We start from the raw sequence: 23,495 nt of genomic DNA, 5'->3' as shown, positions 1-23,495 counted from the left end.
TAAATGTTTCCTGAGGTTACAGATGATGGTGAGAGTGATGGATTGTAAATCATCTTTGAGAGATTGTGGTTCTTATGTCACTTGTTTATTTTCCTTTATTTTATAGGCACATTTAGAGAAGAGCAGAAATGCACATACCGATCGCTGATACAAGGCTACATCTGCAAACAGACTGACCAAGTGATCTTAATTCTTGACAGTGCTGATGCCACTTGGACAATGCAAAAGTTATATCCAGTTGTATCTGTGACTAGTGGTTTTGTTGACACCTTTAGTAGCGTAAATGCCAATACTCCCTGCTCCACTTCAGGGTCTGTATCTGCTTTCTATTCCATTTTACCCACCAAGGAAATCACCAAGGTCTGCTTTGTGGATCAGACTCCTCAAGTTTTGCGTTTTTTTCTATTGGGGAACAAAAGTACCTCCAAGCTCCTCTTGGCTGTATTCTACCATGAACTCCAGAGCCCGAGTGTTTTCTTAGGGGAAAGATTCATTACACCTACTCAGGTTCAATCAACTTCCTCACTGCTGAATGGGTCTATTGGTGCCAACTATTTCAGCATCATGGATAACCTCTTGTATGTTGTCCTACAAGGAGAGGAGCCCATTGAAATACGCTCAGGTGTTTCCATTCATTTGGCCCTCACTGTGATGTTTTCAGTTCTAGAAAAAGGCTGGGAAATGATGACCCTTGAAAGACTAACTGACTTCTTGCAGGTTAGCCAAGACCAAATCAGATTTATTCATGAGATGCCTGGCAGTGAAGCAACCTTAAAGGCCATGGCTGACCATAGAGCAAAGAGAAAGCGCAATTGCCCAACTGTGACTTGTGCCAGTCATGATAGAGTTGGTCAACGTAGACTTCTCATGATGGAAATGAGCTCATATAGAGTCCTACCGCCCACCACTATGGAAACTATCTCAAAAGTGATGGTCGTTGAAATTGGTGATCTGCCAGCAGTAAGGAACACTGGAGTAATTCCATCCTTATCAAGTAACAGATTACAGACTTTGGCTCACCAGGTTATCACTGCTCAACAGACTGGAGTACTAGAGAATGTTCTGAATATGACTATTGGGGCCTTACTAGTGACTCAGTCAAAGGGAGTCATCAGCTATGGGTAAGTACTAATTATAATAACTTCTAAATGAGAGCTGATTTCTTGGATGCATATTGCAAATGTCAGTCTACTTACACTGAATCACATAATCTGTCTGCTTTTTAAGATAAGAATAAAAATGTCAAGAGCCATTTATAGACTTAAATTCTCAATTTAAAAATTCTTTATTAAATCTGTAGTCTTCGTGGTTATTCTATTTCCTGGGTAGATGTAGACATTATATTTTGGTACTTTAAAATGAAAAGCATGGAGGAAGAAATTTTTCTAAGGCAACTTGTTTTCAATATGCTTGTTCATTCATTTATCATGTAATGCATATTTAAGCAGTGGGCTAGATTCTGGGTTTGCTAAGGTGAAACAGATATGATCTTTGCCTTATGGGACAAAAACACTATCTATCACAATTCCATAGAGCTATGAGCTAAAACTTGAGTACTCAGGGTGTTGATAATAATACTGCCTGTAGGGACTGGGGAAGAGACTTATATTTAGGAACATTTTGGAGGGATGTCCAGGAGTTTACTAAGGTAAAGCCGTGAACCTGATTGGGTTTTATTTAACCTAGGATTATAAAGCCCTGAAAGGATGTCAAATTGTGTGAGGCAAGAACATAATTGCTGCCAACTGTGTTTATGGCACAGACCTGTGTAGGATCCATAATATCCTTTTTGCTATGCTATTCTGACTCTACAAGCTTGTATTTTGAAGTTCTTTACCAGATCAGTGTTTACTACACACTTCAGAAGTAAATTTACCTGAATATTTCCCTGAGCTTAGTAAATGAAGAAGTACGTGAAGTACACAATAAGGGAAGGCAAGTATAAATGACTCTCAATTTTTTTGTACATTTTATTACCCAAGAAGTGAATTGTCCAGCCCAAATTCATCTAAGACATCTGTCACGAGGTCAAGACTGTTAGAGTCCCAAGCTCTAATTTTTAGCAGATACAAAAGAACCAGAAATCATACCCCAAACTGAGAGACAATATGAAATTGCCATAATGCTTAGAAAATGTGTATAAACTAACCATTTCACACATGCATGCTGCTTGGTTATAGAGGACTCAAAAGATTCAAACATGGATATTCCCTGCAAGCTTGTCATCACCACTGGAAAAATAAGCTCAAACCTATGCACATTTTGAGTTGATATAGTTGATGTTGGGTCCCTGAAATAGGTAAAAATTATTTAGATTCTGAGCTATATTACTCAATGAAATTTTAGAGTGTTCATATTCTTTTAGATTATTCTGTTGCTGCTTTTTCACTGTATTTGTGGTAGTGCTAATAAATAAGCAACTAATATTTAATGGGTATTAATTACTTCTATACAACCATCTCCAGTGGATGTGGTATTCACTATAAAATAAAAAGCAAAACAAAAAGACACACCTTCACATTTTAAGGAATATTCAACTAATACATTGATTGCCTTTTTATACATAGAGCAACATATCCAAATGAAAACTTTGCTAATGTTTATGTATCATATTTTACCGTCTTTGGTGTTCCTCTTCCTTACAGTACACTAGTATGTATGGAAGATATGGAAAGAAAACTCAAGCAATTTTTTTTTCTGGATTCTGGTTGATTTGAAGGGCTTTGAGGATTGTTAGCTTAGAATTTAAAAGTACTCCTAGTTGCATGAGTGCTCAGAATCTATTATATCTTGGATGTTTTTACTAACCACTAAATCTTCACCGTGTTATTGATGTAATTATGATATTATGCACGATAATATAAAAATCAGGAATCTGAGAAAAGATGGTGCTAATGTATCTTAGCTTACGTTTAAATATATTTTCTTTCCTTTAGTCCAGTTTCATTTAGATTCCACCGAGTTCTTATGAGCATATTCTATGTATGGGTGACTAGAGAGAAATAGGGCCAGTTCATTGCTAAATTTTATATAGATTTTACAGTACTGAGCTTTCTTAATAGGTCATCCTTCCAAAATGACTGATTTTTATATTATATAAAAAAAGACTCGATTGGGATTGACATGTATACACTGATGTGTATAAAATGGATGACAAATAAGAAAATAAATAAATTAAAAAAAACCCCCAAAAACAACAACAACAACAACAAAAAAGACTCAGTGAATATTTAGCTTTTAACTAGAAGGAGAGCAAAGTCAAAGAGTAGAAACAATGGAGATAAAGCAGAGGAAACCCAGGAAAGAGAGTGGACCCAGCACAAGTGTAGGTATGCACACATATGTGTGTGGGATATCATCCTATCATGAGCTTCAGAGAAAAGAGCACCTCTATTGCCCACCATCTGTCATAGCCATCATGTTTTCATTTTTGACTCAGGTATTTCTGACTTAATAAGAAACTGCTGAACATGTATCAGCAGTTTCACATTAGTAGCTTTTTAAGTTTCCTTACTCTGTGTAAGGAGCACCTTATCAAGCTGACTTGGAAAAGAAAAGAAAACTCGGACAGACAATTGGTGACATGTAGCATCAGTTTTCTGTTGGGATGTGTTATAGTCCCCATCTCTCTCAGTTTCTTTACTATTTTAAGAGAGGTTTCCTAGATATGCAAAAAATAAATCTTCTGAAGCTAAGGAAAGGTTGCTTCCTAAGTATATCTGAATAAATCTCTGCAGAATGAGAAATGCCATGTCCTAAGGGACTTAATGAGAACCAGCAAGTTTTCCCATGGTCCTAAGAATTGCACAGTATGGTAAACAACACTGAAGCCTTGGGCAGATCCCAGGGCCAGCCCTGTTTCTTTCAACTTTGATCAGTGTTAACTCGGACTTCCATTGAACTCACTGGAGAGCCACTGACAAGCTAATGAATTGACCTTTAGACGGCAGAAATTAGTCTGAGGACATAGGCCTTTCAGTGGAAACATCTAGGATGTTCTTTAAAGGTTCACTCTTGTAAATAGAGCTGCAATGAACATTTTGGTACATGACTCTTTTTGAATTACGGTTTTCTCAGGGTATATGCCCAGTAGTGGGATTGCTGGGTCGTATGATAGTTCTATTTTTAGTGTTTTAAGGAACCTCCATACTGTCCTCCATAGTGGCTGTATCAATTTACATTCCCACCAACAGTGCAAGAGTGTTCCCTTTCCTCCACACCCTCTCCAGCATTTATTGTTTCTAGATTTTTTGATGATGGCCATTCTGACCGGTGTGAGATGATATCTCATTGTAGTTTTGACTTGCATTTCTTTAATGATTAATGATGTTGAGCATTCTTTCATGTGTTTGTTGGCAATCTGTATATCTTCTTTAGAGAAATGTCTATTTAGGTCTTCTGCCCATTTTTGGATTGGGTTGTTTGTTTTTTTGTTATTGAGCTGCATGAGCTGCTTGTAAATCTTGGAGATTAAGCCTTTGTCAGTTGCTTCATTTGCAAATATAGCCAGGACATGGAAGCAACCTAAGTGTCCATCATCAGATGAATGGATAAAGAAGATGTGGCACATATATACAATGGAATATTACTCAGCCATAAAAAGAAACGAAATTGAGATATTTGTAGTGAGGTGGATGGACCTAGAGTCTGTCATACAGAGTGAAGTAAGTCAGAAAGAGAAAAACAAATACCGTATGCTAACACATATATATGGAATCTAAGAAAAAAAAAAAAAAGGTCATGAAGAACCTAGGGGTAAGACGGGAATAAAGACACAGACCTGCTAGAGAACGGACTTGAGGATATGGAGAGGGGGAGGGGTAAGCTGTGGCAAAGTGAGAGAGTGGCATGGACATATATACACTACCAAACATAAAATAGATAGCTAGTGGGAAGCAGCCGCATAGCACAGGGAGATCAGGTCGGTGCTTTGTGACCACCTAGAGGGGTGGGATAGGGAGGGTGGGAGGGAGGGAGACGCAAGAGGGAAGAGATATGGGAACATATGTATATGTATAACTGATTCACTTTGTTATAAAGCAGAAACTAACACACCATTGTAAAGCAATTATACTCCAATAAAGATGCTAAAAAAAAGAAAAGCCGATTCAACCCAAAAAAAAAAAAAAAAAGGTTCACTCTTGTTAATTTAATGGCGTTACATGCATTTCAACAAATTGAGGCCATATCAGACATTTACTTATCAAGGGGAGTACTACCTGCTTTCAAAAAGCTACCAACTTCTGCTTTGTGGGGAGAAATGGAGTGCTATTTTTTTAAATTAAAAGATATACAACAAATTGGCCTCTCCCAGTCTTTATCCTCCTCTAGAGGCATCTAGATTTAAGTGTCTTCTGCATGGCTAAGTCGGTTTCATGAACCTGTCTTCCATCTTCCAAAACTTTGTTAACCTCTGTTGTTGGTTGCTCTCTCCTCTCCTGCCTTCTTTATCCATGTTGATTTACACCATTTTTATTCATTTTTCTTCTTTTAGGTAATTTCGGTGGAGTAGAGGGAACAGAGATAAACATATGTTCAACCTCTGCTTTTTAAACTTGGGGTTCCCTATGAGTGTCTTATTTTATATTCTGCCTTTTATCTGGAATCCTGGCAGTAGAAATTTGATTTTTGCTCTTTTGAGTTTCTTTCCCTTCTGTCTTTTCTTCTTCTCCCTCTCTTTCTCCTGCTTCATAAAAAAAAACCACCTCTAAATAATATTCTTTGTCATACAGTAAGCATAAATATATCTGTATCTTTGTTTAGCTATTGAAATGCTAAAGCTATTTGTGGTTGGCAGAATTTCTAAAATGACCACCCAAAGGTGTGCTGCCCTAATCCTGGGAACCTATGAATAGGATCAGATAGCATTTCTATGAAGACACTGTGTTATGTGGCACAGTTGACCTTAAGATGGAGAGAATACCCAGGATTATCAAGGTGGCACAATTACACACAACAGCCCTTAAAAGAGGAGAGCTTTATCCTGCTGTGGCAGAAGAGGAAGGCAGAGAGATTCGAAGTGTGAGAAGGAATTGAAGTGTCACTGCTTTTAGGATGAAAGGCACCACATGAGAAAAAAATCAGGTGCACTTTGTAAGTACAGAGTGGACCTTGGCTGACAGCCCACAGGGAAACAGGGACCTCCATTCCACAGCCACAAGGAAATGAATTCCACCAACAATTGGAATGAGTTTGGAAGTGGATTCTCCTGAGAGCCTCCACTTAAGCAGTGAACCCCCAGCCAAGCCTGTCTGAACTCTTGACCCACAACCTGAAGATCATAGATTTGTGATATTTTAAGCCACTGAGTGTGTGGAGTTTTCTTTCACAGCCATAGAAAACTAATATGCTATCTCACATAAAACTCTTTGTTTATGACGTTGCCATGAACCTTGGACCCTAAAAACAGTTATAGGGAATGTGAGCATGGCTCTGTGGCGGTGTACATCTGTGTGTTTTTGCACCCTTCACATTAGTAGCTTTTTAAGTTTCCTCACTCTGTACAAGGAGCACCTTATCAAGCTGACTTGGAATAGAGAAGAAAACTAGGAGAGACAATTGGTGACATGAGTCTTTTGGTGACATTCAGGCTCATTTAACATCTTCTCTTGTGCAACCTCTCCCTGCCCCTTGGGCACCTGCTTTCTAGGAAACAGCTATTTGGAGTATGCAAGGACAGAATCTTTCTGTCAACACTGGAGGATGCTCTTACCAAGACTGGCAGAATACTCATCCGGGAAGGGATTCCCGTACTGCTAGCCTGTCTCTTTCCTCCCTCCTGGCAAAACCACAGCTTTGCCATTAAAGAGTGTCTTTGCACCATTTCTTTTTTGCACTATAATACAAACTCACTGCTTTGTTGAGTTAGGTGGATGGCAAAATTATCATAATGGTATTTTATATATGTGGCTTTGTGGGAAAATGAGATGCTCTGCATAAGTAAACTTTCCATTTAATTAAAAATTGTTTATTTTATCACTACATTTTTAAAAAGACTTCATCTCTTAAACTAAAAAAATATATATATTATCCAGCCTTATTAAATGGAAAATAATGTAGACCTTTCACATTTTTATTGATGATTCATGGTCATCATTAAAGCTATCATTCATTTCACAGCCCTGTTACTGCAGTGGTGCCCTTAGGGACCCTTGTTCTTATACTAAATGGCCCCAGACCACTAAATCTTTGATTCTACTTCTGCAGTTTACATTTTTCCTGCTCTCTTCCTTATAAACAGGAGGAAAATTCTAATCCATTATTGCTGTTGACTTATCTGCATCCAGTAGTTTTCCACCCACACGCACATGTAGTTCTAATTCCAAAATTGAACCAGAACCGTACTACCTTACAATCAATTTAAGATTTATGTGTACAGATGGTGAAGTTGTAGCTAAATATAATAAAGACTCATGAAAACTTACATTTGAATGTTTTTTATTTCCCAAACATTAATTGAACAGTTATTATGTCCAAAAAATTATATGGCTCATATGAAAATCTAGAGATTTAAAAATTAATAGATAGGGAAAACAAACATTTGCACAACTGTCTAATAAGAATATGGTATATTAAATCTCATTATTCTATATCTATTACAAGGAAATCATTAATTCAATATGAGCCTGCTTAACCATTAATCTAGTTTTTCATAAAATTAGTATATTTTTATTTTTATAATATTCATTAGCTGGTCAAGGCTTCAACTTACTATTATACTCCCAAGAGTACCTAAGCAGTGTCATGCACCATAAGTGATCATTAAATACATGTTGCAAATAGTGAAATGTAACCGGTTTGACGTCTCTGCTATTCTAATACTCCTGTGCAACCAATATCCCGTAACAAATCTCTTCCATCAGAAAGATCTTGAGTGATTTCTCTTTTCCTGGTTAGACTATGACTGCTAGGGGACTCCATCACTAACAGGAAATTTTGAATATTTGTGTATGATCTTAAAAAATGTATTCAGAATTTACATTATCCCAGATAAGATATTCATGGTAGATTTATTATAAAATATTATTTTGAACAATTTTCTGACTAAAATACTTAGGTTTTGACCTCTGAGTTGACCTTGTTGGAAGATGTGCCATGTTTATTTTGTGTCTTTATATTCTCATGGCACAGTGCAACCTATGCCTATGGTTACTCAAATCTCAGTTTGAAATGAAAAATTCCAAAGAACCATAAGAGTTTAATAATAAGTATTAGAGCACAGCAGTAAGTGCACCAGTTCAAGAGTGTATCAGAACTTGAAGTTGGCCAGTCCAAGATAGGTGGCGGCTTTCTAGAGGCATTTAATGACCTAAGAACAGAGGAAGTGCATGGTGGGTACTTATTGGTCATAGTGTTACTATAGTAACATGTATTGGATGCTTGTAATGTGCTAAGTTTGGAATCACTATGCTATAGTGCCAGAAAGAAACCATGAGATCATAAGACATTTTTTTCTCTCTTAGGAGTTGATGGCAGCTAAGGGCATTTGGCTAGGTTTAACAGGGAGCATGAGGGCTATGAAATATAAATAAAATGGTATGTGTCAGCTCTGAAAGATAGGCAGGAAAGTCGTTCTTGCCTTACGGACTCTGTGGAAGAACATTCCTGAGAGACAGAGGTTATGGTGTTGTATTTATCTTTGCCTATCTCATAGTGCCTAAAACAATATTTGTACATAGTGGAAGGGTTAACATTTGTTTGTTAAACTGAACCGAGTGGAGAACTTGCTTTCTTCTTCCAGGGTACAGAATCTCGCAAACTCCTCTGAAATTTAAGTTCCCTCACGGCATACCCTAAAAAATTTAATCAAAACATGGGGCTCTTTTATAGGAACCTGACTTAGTAACTTTGAGGAGGCAAAGGCTGAAGAGGAAGTGAGGAAGTATCTCAAAACCCCCCAACCTCACCTCCCTGCCCAGGGCTAGCCTTCATCAATATGATTTATTTATTTGTTTGCTCAGTTTGCCATGCAGATAGAAACAATGCCCTCTTCTGTAGTGGAAGCATTTCAGATCTGGCAGATGAAAAAGCAAGAGTTGGAATGAATAGTAGTGATCTCTGAACTGAGACATTTCTGTATTTTCTTGGTCTTTCTCTTTTGCTAGCACTTAAGCATTGAAGGAAAAAAAAAATTCTTCCACATACCTGGCTGGCTATTGGAAGCCATTAAATAGTGGTTAAACTGGGAGGATTGGAGGGAACTTTCCTCCCCCATTTTTTAAAGTTTGGCTGTAGGTCCCTCTGCCTGCAGGCTACAGTCACATTAGCGGTTGGAAATTGGATAACGACAGCACAATGACAAATCCAGGTTGCTTGCAATAAGTTGCTAATCCCTTTGCTTTAATATCGGAGCAGCGGGTAATGATGTTTGGACATCACTCCGGTTTACTGACGACCCCACTGGGGCCAGCAATAGAACCTTACAACTGTCTAACAAGGCGTCAGGTGATTCCCGTCGTCACAGCAACGGACACTGGAATCTAATCTTCCCTCCATCCCTTCTAGCACCCAATAACGCCTAGGTTATATAAGTGGCCCATCATTGCTTGGTAACTTGAATCAATTAACGTTAATTCGCACAATGCTATGATGTATTGTGATCACTTTCATTTCAGGGAAGGGGGAGAAATTGCTATAAGTCACCTAAAATGAGGTTGTCTGTGGTGCTGAGGTATTAATTGGGTGTCCATATTAAATGCAAAAGGAGCCCCATCGTGAAAGGAAAGTGGATGAGTGACTCTCTTGGCTGCTATTGACCTATCAGAAGAAGACAGTGCCCTTTTCCTTTGCTTTTATCTATTACAGTTTTCCCTATTGCGTGTCAAGTTGATGTATTATAAAAAATTCATTTGGTGACCTTTCACCCCCTTAGCAGATTAAACAATTTCACTTCGATGGCATCATTAACAAGACCCTGCATTTAATGATGATTTCTCTAAAAGGCCACGGAGATTCGATTTTAAGCTAACAGATTTATTGCACTATTATAACATATCGTAAAAAACTGTACCACCTACGGTCAGGTTTTAGGTTAGAAACTGCCTAGGAGTTTATGTGGAGCTTAAAGTGGTATTACCTTGGGATATGCTGTAGCAGCAAGTCTCTGACCTCCAGTGGGATGCTGTTTACATTTAATCAGAGATGTTTGCTCACAATAAACTTTAAAGTGTGTCAGGGACGGGCCTTTTAGCAAGTGTTCAGGCAGTTGGTTCCCATCCCTTCATCTCTAGACATCAATGTACTTATGTCAGGACCTTGGATGGAGTCTTTTGGTTTCTTTAACCTACACGGCCAGCCTGCATCCTGTCCTGCATCAGAAAGCTTTTAAGAAATAGGCCAGTGGAGAAATAGCATCTGGTAACAATGTTAGAATTTTCCGATAACCGAGGAGCCATAGAAGGATGCAATGAATAGCATGGAGTTTTAAAATATGATTTCAATTTTTTCTTTAAATAAAAAGGAGCCTTACTCATTCAGGCTAAGCAAACTAATAAATGATGATCAGACTAGTGTATGTTGAATTCCCAGTGAGTGATTCTAGCAGAGATCAGGGCCTTAGCTGATAAATGACCAAAAGGGATTCGTAGGACCACACATGCCCCATCCCCCATTTTCCAGGATTCTCAGGAGAGAGGGAAACTACTCCCTACAGAAACTTCATAGTTTGTGATCCTCTGTATTTGTTCTTCCACTGTTTCCTCTTCTTAGGACTACTTGTCACCTTTACCTCACATACACTCTCTGTTAAAATAAATATCCTTTTCTCTTCACATAAGAAAAAAAAAAAAGATTAGGGGATCAAGTAGTTGACTCACAAGCATTTAATTGAGGGCTGGGTAGGCTACTATTTAAAAAAAAAAAATCAAATCTTGTTAGACCTGACCTAGGGTGTTTTGAGGGTAATCTATTACCCTATATTAGGGTAATATATGTGATATATGGTGTCTCTATATCTCCATTTAATTGCTAAAACTCTTTTGCATGCCTCTGATGTGTAATACACAATAGGCTTAATGGGACAATAGCTGTATAACCCAGAATATTCGTTTAATAGAGCTGCCTTGGTCTTCAAAAATACCGAAGCTCTGGTAAAAAGATGTTTTGAGGTATCATGAATTACGTAACTATTTTATTTTATAATTATTCCATTTTATTGCTAAGTCACATCAGCAATTAATGTGCTCAGAAGAGATGAAAAAGAGTATAGCTCTAGACCTTGGGCATACACTTACTCTTGGTAAGACCTTTGGCAAAATACTTAAGCCTTTTTGGACCTCAGTTTCTTCATGTGCAAATAAGAGTACCTATGTCATAGTGTCACTTTAAAGATGCAATGAGTTTATAGGTGGAAAGCATAGAATAGTACTTGGTACAGGGTGTAAGTGCTCATCATATATTAATTATAAATAAGTATTATTCTCCCTAAGGATTTCATTCAACTGAAATCAATTAATCAATGAATTCCACAGTTGTCGATTCTATTTAGTGCAAGCATCCTGTGGAGACGATGAACATGAAAGGGTTGTCGTGAGATTAAATGAGCTATTCCATGGGAAACAGTGGTGTGGGAGGTTGCTCCCAGGCACCTCTTTCCAGTTCTTTTCGGTGACGTCATCTTGGTACCACAGAATTAGCCATGGTGAATGTATTTATACTGTGGAAATTGGAAAACACTAGCACCTCTTGGGGGAGAGCTGGTTTACTAGCATACTTAGAACATATCCCCACCTTCTAAATATTTTAGTCTGATAAGTTGCCTCACTAAGGCTTTTTTGGAGCTGATATGAACAAATTGTGATAAAAATCTAAGTTCATAATATGTGCTCCTCCCACCTCCCCCCCCCCCCGCCCCACCCCAACCAGTGCATTCTTTCCTATGGCAAAGCAAACATATAAAGTAAATATATAATTATTCTTTACTTATAAGGTCATGTTTGCTATACAGTGTATTATTCAGTTTCTAGAAACAAAGGCAAAGGCAAATCTTCTCACTGGTAATAATGTATTATGGAAAAAAGGTACTGCAGTGATATGATATCTGTAATCTTAGGCATGTATTCTTTTCTTTTTTAACATGTGCCAGAAATACAAGCAATTTCGCAACTGGGAACTTGATATATATTCGGCCCTATGGTCTTTCAGTCCTAGTCCAGCCTTCAGATGGAGAAGTGGGAAAAGAACTTACAGTACAGCCACAGCTCGTTTTTCTGGATAAGCAGGTACCTTGTGCACAGGTAACAATCTTTATTTAGAGCCGGGTACCATGTTGTATTTGGCGCATGTTTCATATTCCATCATTTTCACGATACACATGTACAGAGTGCCCACCCTGGGACATTTGGTGCACTTAGAACATCTAACTACTTTCATTATTTTCCTTCCATTTCACAGCCTGCTTTCCTTCCACTTTCTATAAATGTCCAGAATTTGATCAAGGGTAAAAATAGAATTCTGATACTTTTTCTCCTCAAGCAAATTCTTACAGTAGGTCTCATGTATCTTCTCAGAAATCTCGCCTTCTCCAAGTGCTGGATCTATATCTGAAGAAGTCATTTCATATGCTAATGAAGGAATTTATGCCATCACATCTGCATTATAGTTCTATGTTGTTTTAAATGATTTCTCCTGTATGTGGTTAAGTACAGCCTCAACAAGAGGCTTCTGTGCTTAATTCTAATTTCAGTGTCCATGCCCTCTGATTCTATTTTCTCTTGTCTATATTTACTAATATCAAGGGGGGAAAAGTGAAATATGATACTCAAATCAGCTTTCCACTCTTGACTTTAAAAATGCCTCCCCTGACGTGCTTACAGAAGGATAAAGGCCATGGGCCTGAGGTCCACACTTCTGCTCTAGCCTGGTGCTCACCCAACTCTCTCCTGCTTTGTCATCTTAATCTTTCCTTCCTTATTAATGCTCAGCACACCGTGCCACTCTCCTTTTCTGTAAACTTAACTTTCCTTTCTCCTCCTCACTGCCCTGCCCCAACTTTTCTTGCAATAATCTCCCTTCTGTCCTCTCAGTAAGCTAATTTGATATAGTCTTCTTAACATGAGAAACAATATTTATTTATTATTTTTTTTCCTTTGTTTATTTCTCATGAATGTGCGCTTTATAAAAGATTCTGTGTGAATCCTCTTCTTTTTCAGATAACTTCACAAAATTCTCTTCTGAGTCCAACTTTTCCCTTTATTTCCTGTTTCCAGAATCGGAGAGTAGAGTCGTTGGGACCCCCGTCAGAGCCTTGGGTCATTTCTGTTTCTCTGGAAGGGACATCAGATTCCATGCTGAGAGGTAGGTACCTGTGACATTCAGAGACCTGCTATAATTGCATCCGCACAGAAATGTTTGCTACCCTTGGGAATCTATAACAAAAGTCGCTAATACTCAGTATCTTTGTTAGTTTGGAAGAAATCCCCTTCACCACCAGTCTGCAACGCCAGTGTCTGCAAAAGGGAACATTAGGTTGGCAGGAAATGTTTAACAAACCATCTGCCCACCTACTCCCACCCCTGCCGGCATGGTGAGGAACATTATTGTCATACCCGTATCTTCAGTATGGTGTAAGGAAAAGGGCATGGCCCCCTGATCATGTACAGATGATTCTCTGGTACAGTATCAAGTCATAGGTACAATGTGGTTTCTATGGGGAAACAGAAACACTGGCTCTCAATGTTATAAAGAATAAATGTGATGGCAAATGCAAAGCGCCTGGCCCAGAACAGGCCCTGAGAGCTCATTTTCTCCTCTCCAGCTTTCTTGGTCCTCCGTTACCTTCCTGTTCAGTCCGAGTACCACTGCTAGCTTCATTTACTTCCCTGGAGCTTGTGCATATGAAAATCAAAAACCACCATTTTGTTCTTTGCTTCTATAAGTTTTACTATTTTAGATACTTCATATACATGAAATCATACAGTGTTAGTCCTTCTGTGACTGGTTGATTTCACGTAGCATAATGTCTTCAAGATTCATCTATGCTGCAATGTATTTCAGAACTTTTTTTTTGAGTTTTATTTATTTTTTATACAGCAGGTTCTTATTAGTTATCTATTTTATACATATTAGTGTATATATGTCAATCCCAATCTCCCAATTCATCCCATCACCCTCCGCCCCGCTTTCCCCCCTTGGTGTCCATACATTTGTTCTCTACATCTGTGTCTCTATTTCTGCTTTGCAAACCGGTTCATCTGTACCATTTTTCTAGATTCCACATATATGCGTTAATATACGATATTTGTTTTTCTCTTTCTGACTTACTTCACTCTGTATAACAGTCTCTAGGTCCATCCACATCTCTACAAATGACCCAATTTCGTTCCTTTTTATGGCTGAGTAATATTCCATTGTATATATGTACCACATCTTTATCCATTCTTCTGTCGATGGGCATTTAGGTTAATTCCATGACCTGGCTATTGTAAATAGTGCTGCAGTGAACATTGGGGTGCATGTGTCTCTTTGAATTATGGTTTTCTCAGGGTCTATGCCCAGTAGTGGGATTGCTGGGTCATATGGTAATTCTATTTTTAGTTTTTAAAGAAAACTTTAACAAACAAAACACTTTAACAAACAAAACTTTAACAAACAAAACAGCCACTGTTCTCCATAGTGGCTGTATCAATTTACATTCCCACCAACAGTGCAAGAGTGTTCCCTTTCCTCCACACCCTCTCCAGCATTTATTGTTTCTAGATTTTTTGATGATGGCCATTCTGACTAGTGTGAGATGATACCTCATTGTAGTTTTGATTTGCATTTCTCTAATGATTAATGATGTTGAGCATTCTTTCATGTGTCTGTTGGCAATCTGTATATCTTCTTTGGAGAAATGTCTATTTAGGTCTTCTGCCCATTTTTGGATTGGGTTGTTTGTTTTTTTGTTATTGAGCTGCATGAGCTGCTTGTAAATCTTGGAGATTAATCCTTTGTCAGTTGCTTCATTTGCAAATATTTTCTCCCATTCTGAGGGTTGTCTTTTCATCTTGTTTATTGTTTCCTTTGCTGTGCAAAAGCTTTTAAGTTTCATTAGGTCCCATTTGTTTATTTGTGTTCTTATTTCCATTTCTCTAGGAGCTGGGTCAAAAAGGATCTTGCTGTGATTTATGTCATAGAGTGTTCTGCCTATGTTTTCCTCTAACAGTTTGATAGTGTCTGGCCTTACACTTAGGTCTTTAATCCATTTTGAGTTTATTTTTGTGTATGGTGTCAGGGAGTGTTCTAATTTCATACTTTTACATATACCTGTCCAATTTTCCCAACACCACTTATCGAAGAGGCTGTCTTTTCTCCACTGTATATGCTTGCCTCCTTTATCAAAGATAAGGTGACCATATGTGCGTGGGTTTATCTCTGGGCTTTCTATCCTGTTCCATTGATCTATATTTCTGTTTTTGTGCCAGTACCAAACTGTCTTGATTACTGTAGCTTTGTAACATAGTCTGCAGTCAGGGAGCCTGATTCCTCCAGCTCCATTTTTCGTTCTCAAAATTGCTTTGGCTATTCAGGGTCTTTTGTGTTTCCATACAAATTGTGAAATTTTTTGTTCTAGTTCTGTGAAAAATGCCAGTGGTAGTTTGATAGGGATTGCATTGAATCTGTAGATTGCTTTGGGTAGTAGAGTCATTTTCACAATGTTGATTCTTCCAATCCAAGAACATGGTATATCTCTCCATCTATTTGTATCATCTTTAATTTCTTTCATCAGTGTCCTATAATTTTCTGCATACAGGTCTTTTGTCTCCTTAGGTAGGTTTATTCCTAGATATTTTATTCTTTTTGTTGCAATGGTAAATGGGAGTGTTTCCATAATTTCTCTTTCAGATTTTTCATCATTAGTGTGTAGGAATGCAAGAGATTTCTGGGCATTAATTTTGTATCCTGCAACTTTACCAGATTCATTGATTAGCTCTAGTAGTTTTCTGGTGGCAGTTTTAGGATTCTCTATGTATAGTATCATGTCATCTGCAAACAGGGACAGCTTTACTTCTTCTTTTCCGATTTGGATTCCTTTTATTTCTTTTTCTTCTCTGATTGCTGTGGCTAACACTTCCAAAACTATGTTGAATAATAGTGGTGAGAGTGGGCAAGCTTGTCTTGTTCCTGATCTTAGTGGAAATGGTTTCAGTTTTTCACCATTGAGGACAATGTTGGCTGTGGGTTTGTCATATATGGCCTTTATTATGTTGAGGAAAGTTCCCTCTCTGCCTACTTTCTGCAGGGCTTTTATCATAAATGGGTGTTGAATTTTGTCGAAAGCTTTCTCTGCATCTATTGAGATGATCATATGGTTTTTCTCCTTCAATTTTTTAATATGGTGTATCACGTTGATTGATTTGCGTATGTTGAAGAATCCTTGCATTCCTGGAATAAACCCCACTTGATCATGGTGTATGATCCTTTTAATGTGCTGTTGGATTATGTTTGCTAGTATTTTGTTGAGGATTTTTGCATTTATGTTCATCAGTGATATTGGCCTGTAGTTTTCTTTCTTTGTGACATCTTTGTCTGGTTTTGGTATCAGGGTGATGGTGGCCTCGTAGAATGAGTTTGGGAGTGTTCCTCCCTCTGCTATATTTTGGAAGAGTTTGAGAAGGATAGGTGTTAGCTCTTCTCTAAATGTTTGGTAGAATTTGCTTGTGAAGCCATCTGGTCCTGGGCTTTTGTTTGTTGGAAGATTTTTAATCACAGTTTCAATTTCAGGGCTTGTGATTGGTCTGTTCATATTTTCTATTTCTTCCTGGTTCAGTCTCAGCAGGTTGTGCATTTCTAAGAATCTGTCCATTTCTTCCAGGTTGTCCATTTTATTGGCATAGAGTTGCTTGTCATAATCTCTCATGATCGTTTGTATTTCTGCAGTGTCAGTGGTTACTTCTCCTTTTTCATTTCTAATTCTATTGATTTGAGTCTTCTCCCTTTTTCTCTTGATGAGTCTGGCTAATGGTTTATCAATTTTGTTTATCTTCTCAAAGAACCAGCTTTTAGTTTCATTGATTTTTGCTATTGTTTCCTTCATTTCTTTTTCATTTATTTCTGATCTGATCTTTATGATTTCTTTCCTTCTGCTAGCTTTGGGGTTTTTTTGCTCTTCTTTCTCTAATTGCTTTAGGTGCAAGGTTAGGTTGTTTATTCGAGATGTTTCCTGTTTCTTGATGTAGGCTTGTATTGCTATAAACTTCCCTCTTACAACTGCTTTTGCTGCATCCCATAGGTTTTGGGTCGTCGTGTCTCCATTGTCATTTGTTTCTAGGCATTTTTTGATTTCCCCTTTGAATTCTTCAGTGATCACTTCGTTATTAAGTAGTGTATTGTGTAGCCTCCATGTGTTTGTATTTTTTACAGATCTTTTCCTGTAATTGATATCTAGTCTCATAGCGTTGTGGTCGGAAAAGATACTTGATACGATTTCAATTTTCTTAAATTTACCAAGGCTTGATTTGTGACCCAAGATATGATCTATCCTGGAGAATGTTCCATGAGCACTTAAGAAAAATGTGTATTCTGTTGTTTTTGGGTGGAATGTCCTATAAATATCAATTAAGTTCATCTTGTTTAATGTATCATTTAAAGCTTGTGTTTCCTTATTTATTTTCATTTTGGATGATCTGTCCATTGGTGAAAGTGGGGTGTTAAAGTCCCCTACTATGATTGTGTTACTGTCGATTTCCCCTTTTATGGCTGTTAGTATTTGCCTTATGTATTGAGGTGCTCCTATGTTGGGTGCATAAATATTTACAATTGTTATACCTTCCTCTTGGATCGATCCCTTGATCATTATATAGTGTCCTTCTTTGTCTCTTGTAATAGTCTTTATTTTAAAGTCTATTTTGTCTGATATGAGAATTGCTACTCCAGCTTTCTTTTGATTTCCATTTGCATGGAATATCTTTTTCCATCCCCTCACTTTCAGTCTGTATGTGTCTCTAGGTCTGAAGTGGGTCTCTTGTAGACAGCATATATATGGGTCTTATTTTTGTATCCATTCAGCCAGTCTGTGTCTTTTGGTGGGAGCATTTAATCCATTTACATTCAAGGTAATTATCGATATGTATGTTCCTATTCCCATTTTCTTAAATATTTTGGATTTGTTATTGTAGGTGTTTTCCTTCTCTTGTGTTTCTTGCCTAGAGAAGTTCCTTTAGCATTTGTTGTAAAGCTGGTTTGGTGGTGCTGAACTCTCTCAGCTTTTGCTTGTCTGTAAAGGTTTTAATTTCTCCATCAAATCTGAATGAGATCCTTGTTGGGTAGAGTAACCTTGGTTGTAGGTTTTTCTCCTTCAACACTTTAAGTATATCCTGCCACTCCCTTCTGGCTTGCAGAGTTTCTGCTGAAAGATCAGCTGTTAACCTTATGGGGATTCCCTTGTGTGTTATTTGTTGTTTTTCCCTTGCTGCTTTTAATATGTGTTCTTTATATTTAATTTTTGATAGTTTGATTAATATGTGTCTTGGTGTGTTTCTCCTTGGATCTATCCTGTATGAGACTCTCTGTGCTTCCAGGACTTGATTAACTATTTCCTTTCCCATATTAAGGAAGTTTTCAACTATAATCTCTTCAAATATTTTCTCAGTCCCTTTCTTTTTCTCTTCTTCTTCTGGGACCCCTGTAATTCGAATACTGGTGCATTTAATGTTGTCCCAGAGGTCTCTGAGACTGTCCTCAGTTCTTTTCATTCTTTTTTCTTTATTCTGCTCTGCAGTAGTTATTTCCACTATTTTATCTTCCAGGTCACTTATCCATTCTTCTGCCTCAGTTATTCTGCTATTGATCCCATCTAGAGTATTTTTAATTTCATTTATTGTGTTTTTCATCGTTGCTTGGTTCCTCTTTAGTTCTTCTACGTCCTTTTAAATGTTTCTTGCATTTTGTCTATTCTATTTCCAAGATTTTGGATCATCTTTACTATCATTATTCTGAATTCTTTTTCAGGTAGACTGCCTATTTCCTCTTCATTTGTTAGGTCTGGTGTGTTTTGACCCTGCTCCTTCACCTGCTGTGTGTTTTTTTGTCTTCTCAGTTTGCTTATCTTACTGTGTTTGGGGTCTCCTTTGCACAGGCTGCAGGTTCGTAGTTCCCATTGTTTTTGGTATCTGTCCCCAGTGGCTAAGGTTGGTTCAGTGGGTTGTGTAGGCTTCCTGGTGGAGGGGATTAGTGCCTGTGTTCTGGTGGATGAGGTTGGATCTTGTCTTTCTGGTGGGCACGTCCACGTCTGGTGGTGTGTTTTGGGGTGTCTGTGGCCTTATTATGATTTTAGGCAGCCTCTCTGCTAATGGATGGGGCTGTGTTCCTGTCTTGCTAGTTGTTTGGCATAGGGTGTCCAGCACTGTCTTGCAACATTCTTTATTTTAAAGTCTATTTTATCTTATATGAGTATTGCTACTCCAGCTTTCTTTTGATTTCCATTTGCATGGAATATCTTTTTCCATCTCCTCACTTTCGGTCTGTATGTGTCCCTAGGTCTGAAGTAGGCCTCTTGTAGGCAGCATATATATGGGTCTTGTTTTTGTATCCATTCAGCGAGTCTGTGTCTTTTGGTTGGAGCATTTAATCCATTCACCTTTAAGGTAATTATCAATATGTATGTTCCTATTACCATTTTCTTAATTGTTTTGGGTTTGTTATTGCAGGTCCTTTCCTTCTCTTGTGTTTTCCTATTAGAGAAGTTCCTTTAGCATTTGTTGTAGAGCTGGTTTAGTGGTGCTGAATTCTCTTAGCTTTTACTTGTCTGTAAAGCTTTTGATTTCTCCATCAAATCTGAATGAGATCCTTGCTGGGTAGAGTAATCTTGGTTGTAGGTTCTTCCCTTTCATCACTTTAAGTATATCATGCCACTCCCTTCTGGCTTGTAGAGTTTCTGCTGAGAAATCAGCTGTTAACCTTATGGGAGTTCCCTTGTATGTTATTTGTCGTTTTTCCCTTGCTGCTTTCAATAATTTTTCTTTGTCTTTAATTTTTGCCACTTTGATTATTATGTGTCTCGGCGTGTTTCTCCTTGGGTTTATCCTGTATGGGACTCTCTGCGCTTCCTGGACTTGGGTGGCTGTTTCCTTTCCCGTGTTGGTGAACTTTCCAACTATAATCTCTTCAAATATTTTCTTGGGTCCTTTCTCTCTCTCTTCTCCTTCTGGGACCCCTATAATGTGAATGTTGTTGTATTTAATGTTGTCCCAGAGGTCTCTTAGGCTGTCTTCATTTCTTTTCATTCTTTTTTCTTTATTCTGTTCAGCAGCAGTGAATTCCACTATTCTGTCTTCCAGGTCACTTATCCGTTCTTCTGCCTCAGTTATTCTACTATTGATTTCTTCTAGGGTATTTTTCATTTCAGTTATTGTATTGTTCATCTCTGTTTGTTTGTTCTCTAATTCTTCTAGGTCTTTGTTAAACATTTCTTGCATCTTCTCAATCTTTGCCTCCGTTCTTTTTCTGAGGTCCTGGATCATCTTCACTATCATTATTCTGAATTCTTTTTGTGGAAGGTTGCCTATCTCCACTTCATTTACTTGTTTTTCTGGGCTTTTATCTTGTTCCTTCATCTGGTACATAGCCCTCTGCCTTTTCATCTTGTCTATCTTTCTGTGAATGTGGTTTTTGTTCCACAGGCTGCAGGATTGTAGTTCTTCTTGCTTCTGCTGTCTGCCCTCTTCCAGTTACTTCTTGCTCTACCCTGGCTTTGAGTCTAAGCTCATTCACATGCCTCCTATAAAATATGTACCTTGCCATACTGCATACATTACCCGTACCCAGTTCCTTACTCACACTCCATACCTTATCATATCGCATACCTACTCCTCTACTATACCTTACTCAGCCTCCATACTTTACTGTGCCCCACTCCTGACACATACTCCCCCCAATTCTTCATTGGTTTCCTCTCTGTTATCCCAAAGATATCATCACTGTCTAGCTTAGAATCATATTGGATCATGCAAAATGAATGAGTCATGAAGCCGTTTGTTATTTTCCTCCATTAACACCAACTCATGCTCAAGCTAACTGACTCTCCTGGATCAGTATAGTCACCATTGTCCTCTTTGGGAGATTCAATGAGAGCGTATGAGGAATGGGCTGAGGTCATCTTATATGCACACGTTTTTGTGCATGTGTGTGAGTGTCATGAAATAGGAAAAAAATGTTGTGTCATTTTCTTTGTAGAATGCCCACATCACCAAACACTCTATTTCGATGATTGAAAGTATCTCTTGAAGCCATCATGAAATATTTCTCCTTAACTTCAGAAAGAATGGAAGCAAAACCATTTGGCATGGATTACCTAACTTATTCTAAGTATTTCCTGCAGAAAAATAAATTAACAACAACAAAACCCGGTCTATATGTCTAGCCTAAATCTTTTGTTCTGCAGTTTAACTTCGTGTTCCTTCGTCTCAGTAAATCCTCTTCAGGTCAAAAAAAAAAAGAGATTATAACCAAAAGTGGGTTTATATACACAAAGACAATTATTTTAGGGTCCTTCAGATCCTTTGATATTTAGCTGTAGATCCTAGTTGTAGAAAAAATGTGTTCTTAATACTAAAAAAATAAACTCTCAACATTAATGATGTAACAGTTTGCTAGTGTGGATAGCTAGGGGTAAGAGGGATAGTTTTGGGGGTGAAAAGTATTTTAGAAACCCTATGCCCTACAGAATCACATTCAAGTAGCATTCCCTGATAAAGCATGTCATCAGCTTCAATCTTGTGTGAAGCCCAACACCCCATCTCCTCTCAGATTCCCTCAGCCAGGACCAGCTTGATCAGGGAGGCTGTCAATGACATTTGTCTATTTTACAATTACCATTCCAGAGATATGATGAACCCTGGAGTAATGTACTATACTTGGTAGCAAACTGCCTCAGCTTTGGGGCACATATGCTTTAAAGCTGAGAATATCGTAGATATATATGGGAATCTTTGTAGAGCTCTCTGAGGCAAGCTGGTATTTAACACAAAAGCAAACCCATTTGGAGCTAAAGTACTTTCCATTAGGCAGTTTGGCGGCTGTTCTATGAGGCAGACTCACTGTGCTCGCCGGACACATTTCGATTAAATGCTGCTTTGTATTCCTCCAAAGATGGGAACAATAAGAACGTTTGTCAAAGGGAAAACTGTAGCAAATGATTTCATGTTGAACATCTGTACTCTGCAGTTCATTGTTTGCAAGAGTTTATTGACCATAATTTTGATGCATATAGGTTTTAAAGAGTATAAACGGCATTTGTCTTGGTGCCTATCATTTATTTGAGTCTTGGCTTATTTATTTCCATTTTTTCTGGGCATTTTATTTATTTTGGGACTCTGAAGAGATGAAGGAAAGGATGTTTCTGAAAAAGGAAATTTTAGTTAGCTCTGCAAAATTGATGAAGAAAGACAATGTTTTCCCAAAAAGGATTGAGCAATTGAATTGAGAAATAGAACACTATGCATATTCTATCTTTATGATACCTTTCAGCCTTAAAGATCTCAAACCAATTTTTAAACGTTAGGACCACTCTCCTATCTCATTGTCCATCATACCAATCATAGTGACATTTCCAGAGTGAAATGGAGCAGCTGTTAATTAGCAAAGTAATTTGAGGATAGTGGAGTCAGAAGACTAATTAAAGGCATTGTGAATGGGATCCAGAGCTAAGTTTCCTTCTTTTACTTTATAAATGGATGGCCTATTGTTAGAAGATGTCAGCTTTCCTTTTTGCATTTTATTCAGGGAAACCATAGCCCAGACAATCCAAGTTGCTGAACAGGGTAGCCTTTATCACTCTTGATTTGATGCATTGCTGTGGTCCTGATCTATTGTCCTAACTCTGTCACCGCATAAACCACAGATCCCTTGACTAGAAGAGAGGCAGAGCCTAGAAACTGACCACCTAGAAAGAGAATAGACTTTCTTTCTTGAGAGACATTTAAATAGTCAGTATAAAATAGTGGCTAAGAATACAAACTTTGAAAACAGACAGATTTGAGCTATAACCCCCTCACCATGTAATTTAACCTTTCCTGAGTCTATTTCTTCCTTCCTTTCTTTCTTTCTTTCTTCCTTCCTTTCTTTCTTTCTTTCTTTCTTTCTTTCTTTCTTTCTTTCTTTCTTTCTTTCTTTCTTTCTTTCTTTCTTTCTTTATGGCTGGTGTTGCGTCTTCGTTTCTGTGCGAGGGCTTTCTCTAATTGCGGCAAGTGGGGGCCACTCTTCATCGCGGTGTGCGGGCCTCTCACTATCGCGGCCTCTCTTGTTGCGGAGCACAGGCTCCAGACGCGCAGGCTCAGTAATTGTGGCTCATGGGCCTAGTTGCTCCGCGGCATGTGGGATCTTCCCAGACCAGGGCTCGAACCCGTGTCCCCTGCATCGGCAGGCAGACTCTCAACCACTGTGCCACCAGGGAAGCCCCTGAGTCTATTTCTTAATCTCTAGAATATTGGTAATAGTATAGTTTATAGGGTTGTGTAGTTTATTTACAATGATGAATATAAAGCACAACGTCTGGCATAGTAAGCTTTCAGTATATGTTG

At 38.1% G+C, this 23,495-nt stretch overlaps 1 protein-coding gene across 18 annotated transcripts in view; it reads left to right on the top strand.

Moving 5' to 3' along the window:
• The window catches only part of PKHD1 (PKHD1 ciliary IPT domain containing fibrocystin/polyductin), a 476,353-nt gene that overhangs the window by 384,924 nt on the left and 67,934 nt on the right, over positions 1-23,495 (top strand). For 14 of the 18 annotated variants that reach the window (XM_082346239.1, XM_082346233.1, XM_082346232.1 and 11 more), the window contains 3 exons: positions 107-1,121; positions 12,083-12,233; positions 13,149-13,293. In XM_082346239.1, coding sequence (XP_082202365.1) covers positions 107-1,121; positions 12,083-12,233; positions 13,149-13,293 — 1,311 coding nt within the window. The remainder of the gene's footprint in view (positions 1-106; positions 1,122-12,082; positions 12,234-13,148; positions 13,294-23,495) is intronic. The other 4 variants (XM_082346249.1, XM_082346248.1, XM_082346243.1 and 1 more) reach the window with 3 other exon arrangements.

Source organism: Balaenoptera borealis (genome assembly GCF_965194805.1).
Source record: "Balaenoptera borealis genome assembly, chromosome: 12".
Taxonomy (NCBI): Eukaryota; Metazoa; Chordata; class Mammalia; order Artiodactyla; family Balaenopteridae; genus Balaenoptera; species Balaenoptera borealis.
The sequence above is the reverse complement of the archived record's forward strand: the minus strand, read 5'-3'. Positions and strand labels throughout refer to the sequence as shown.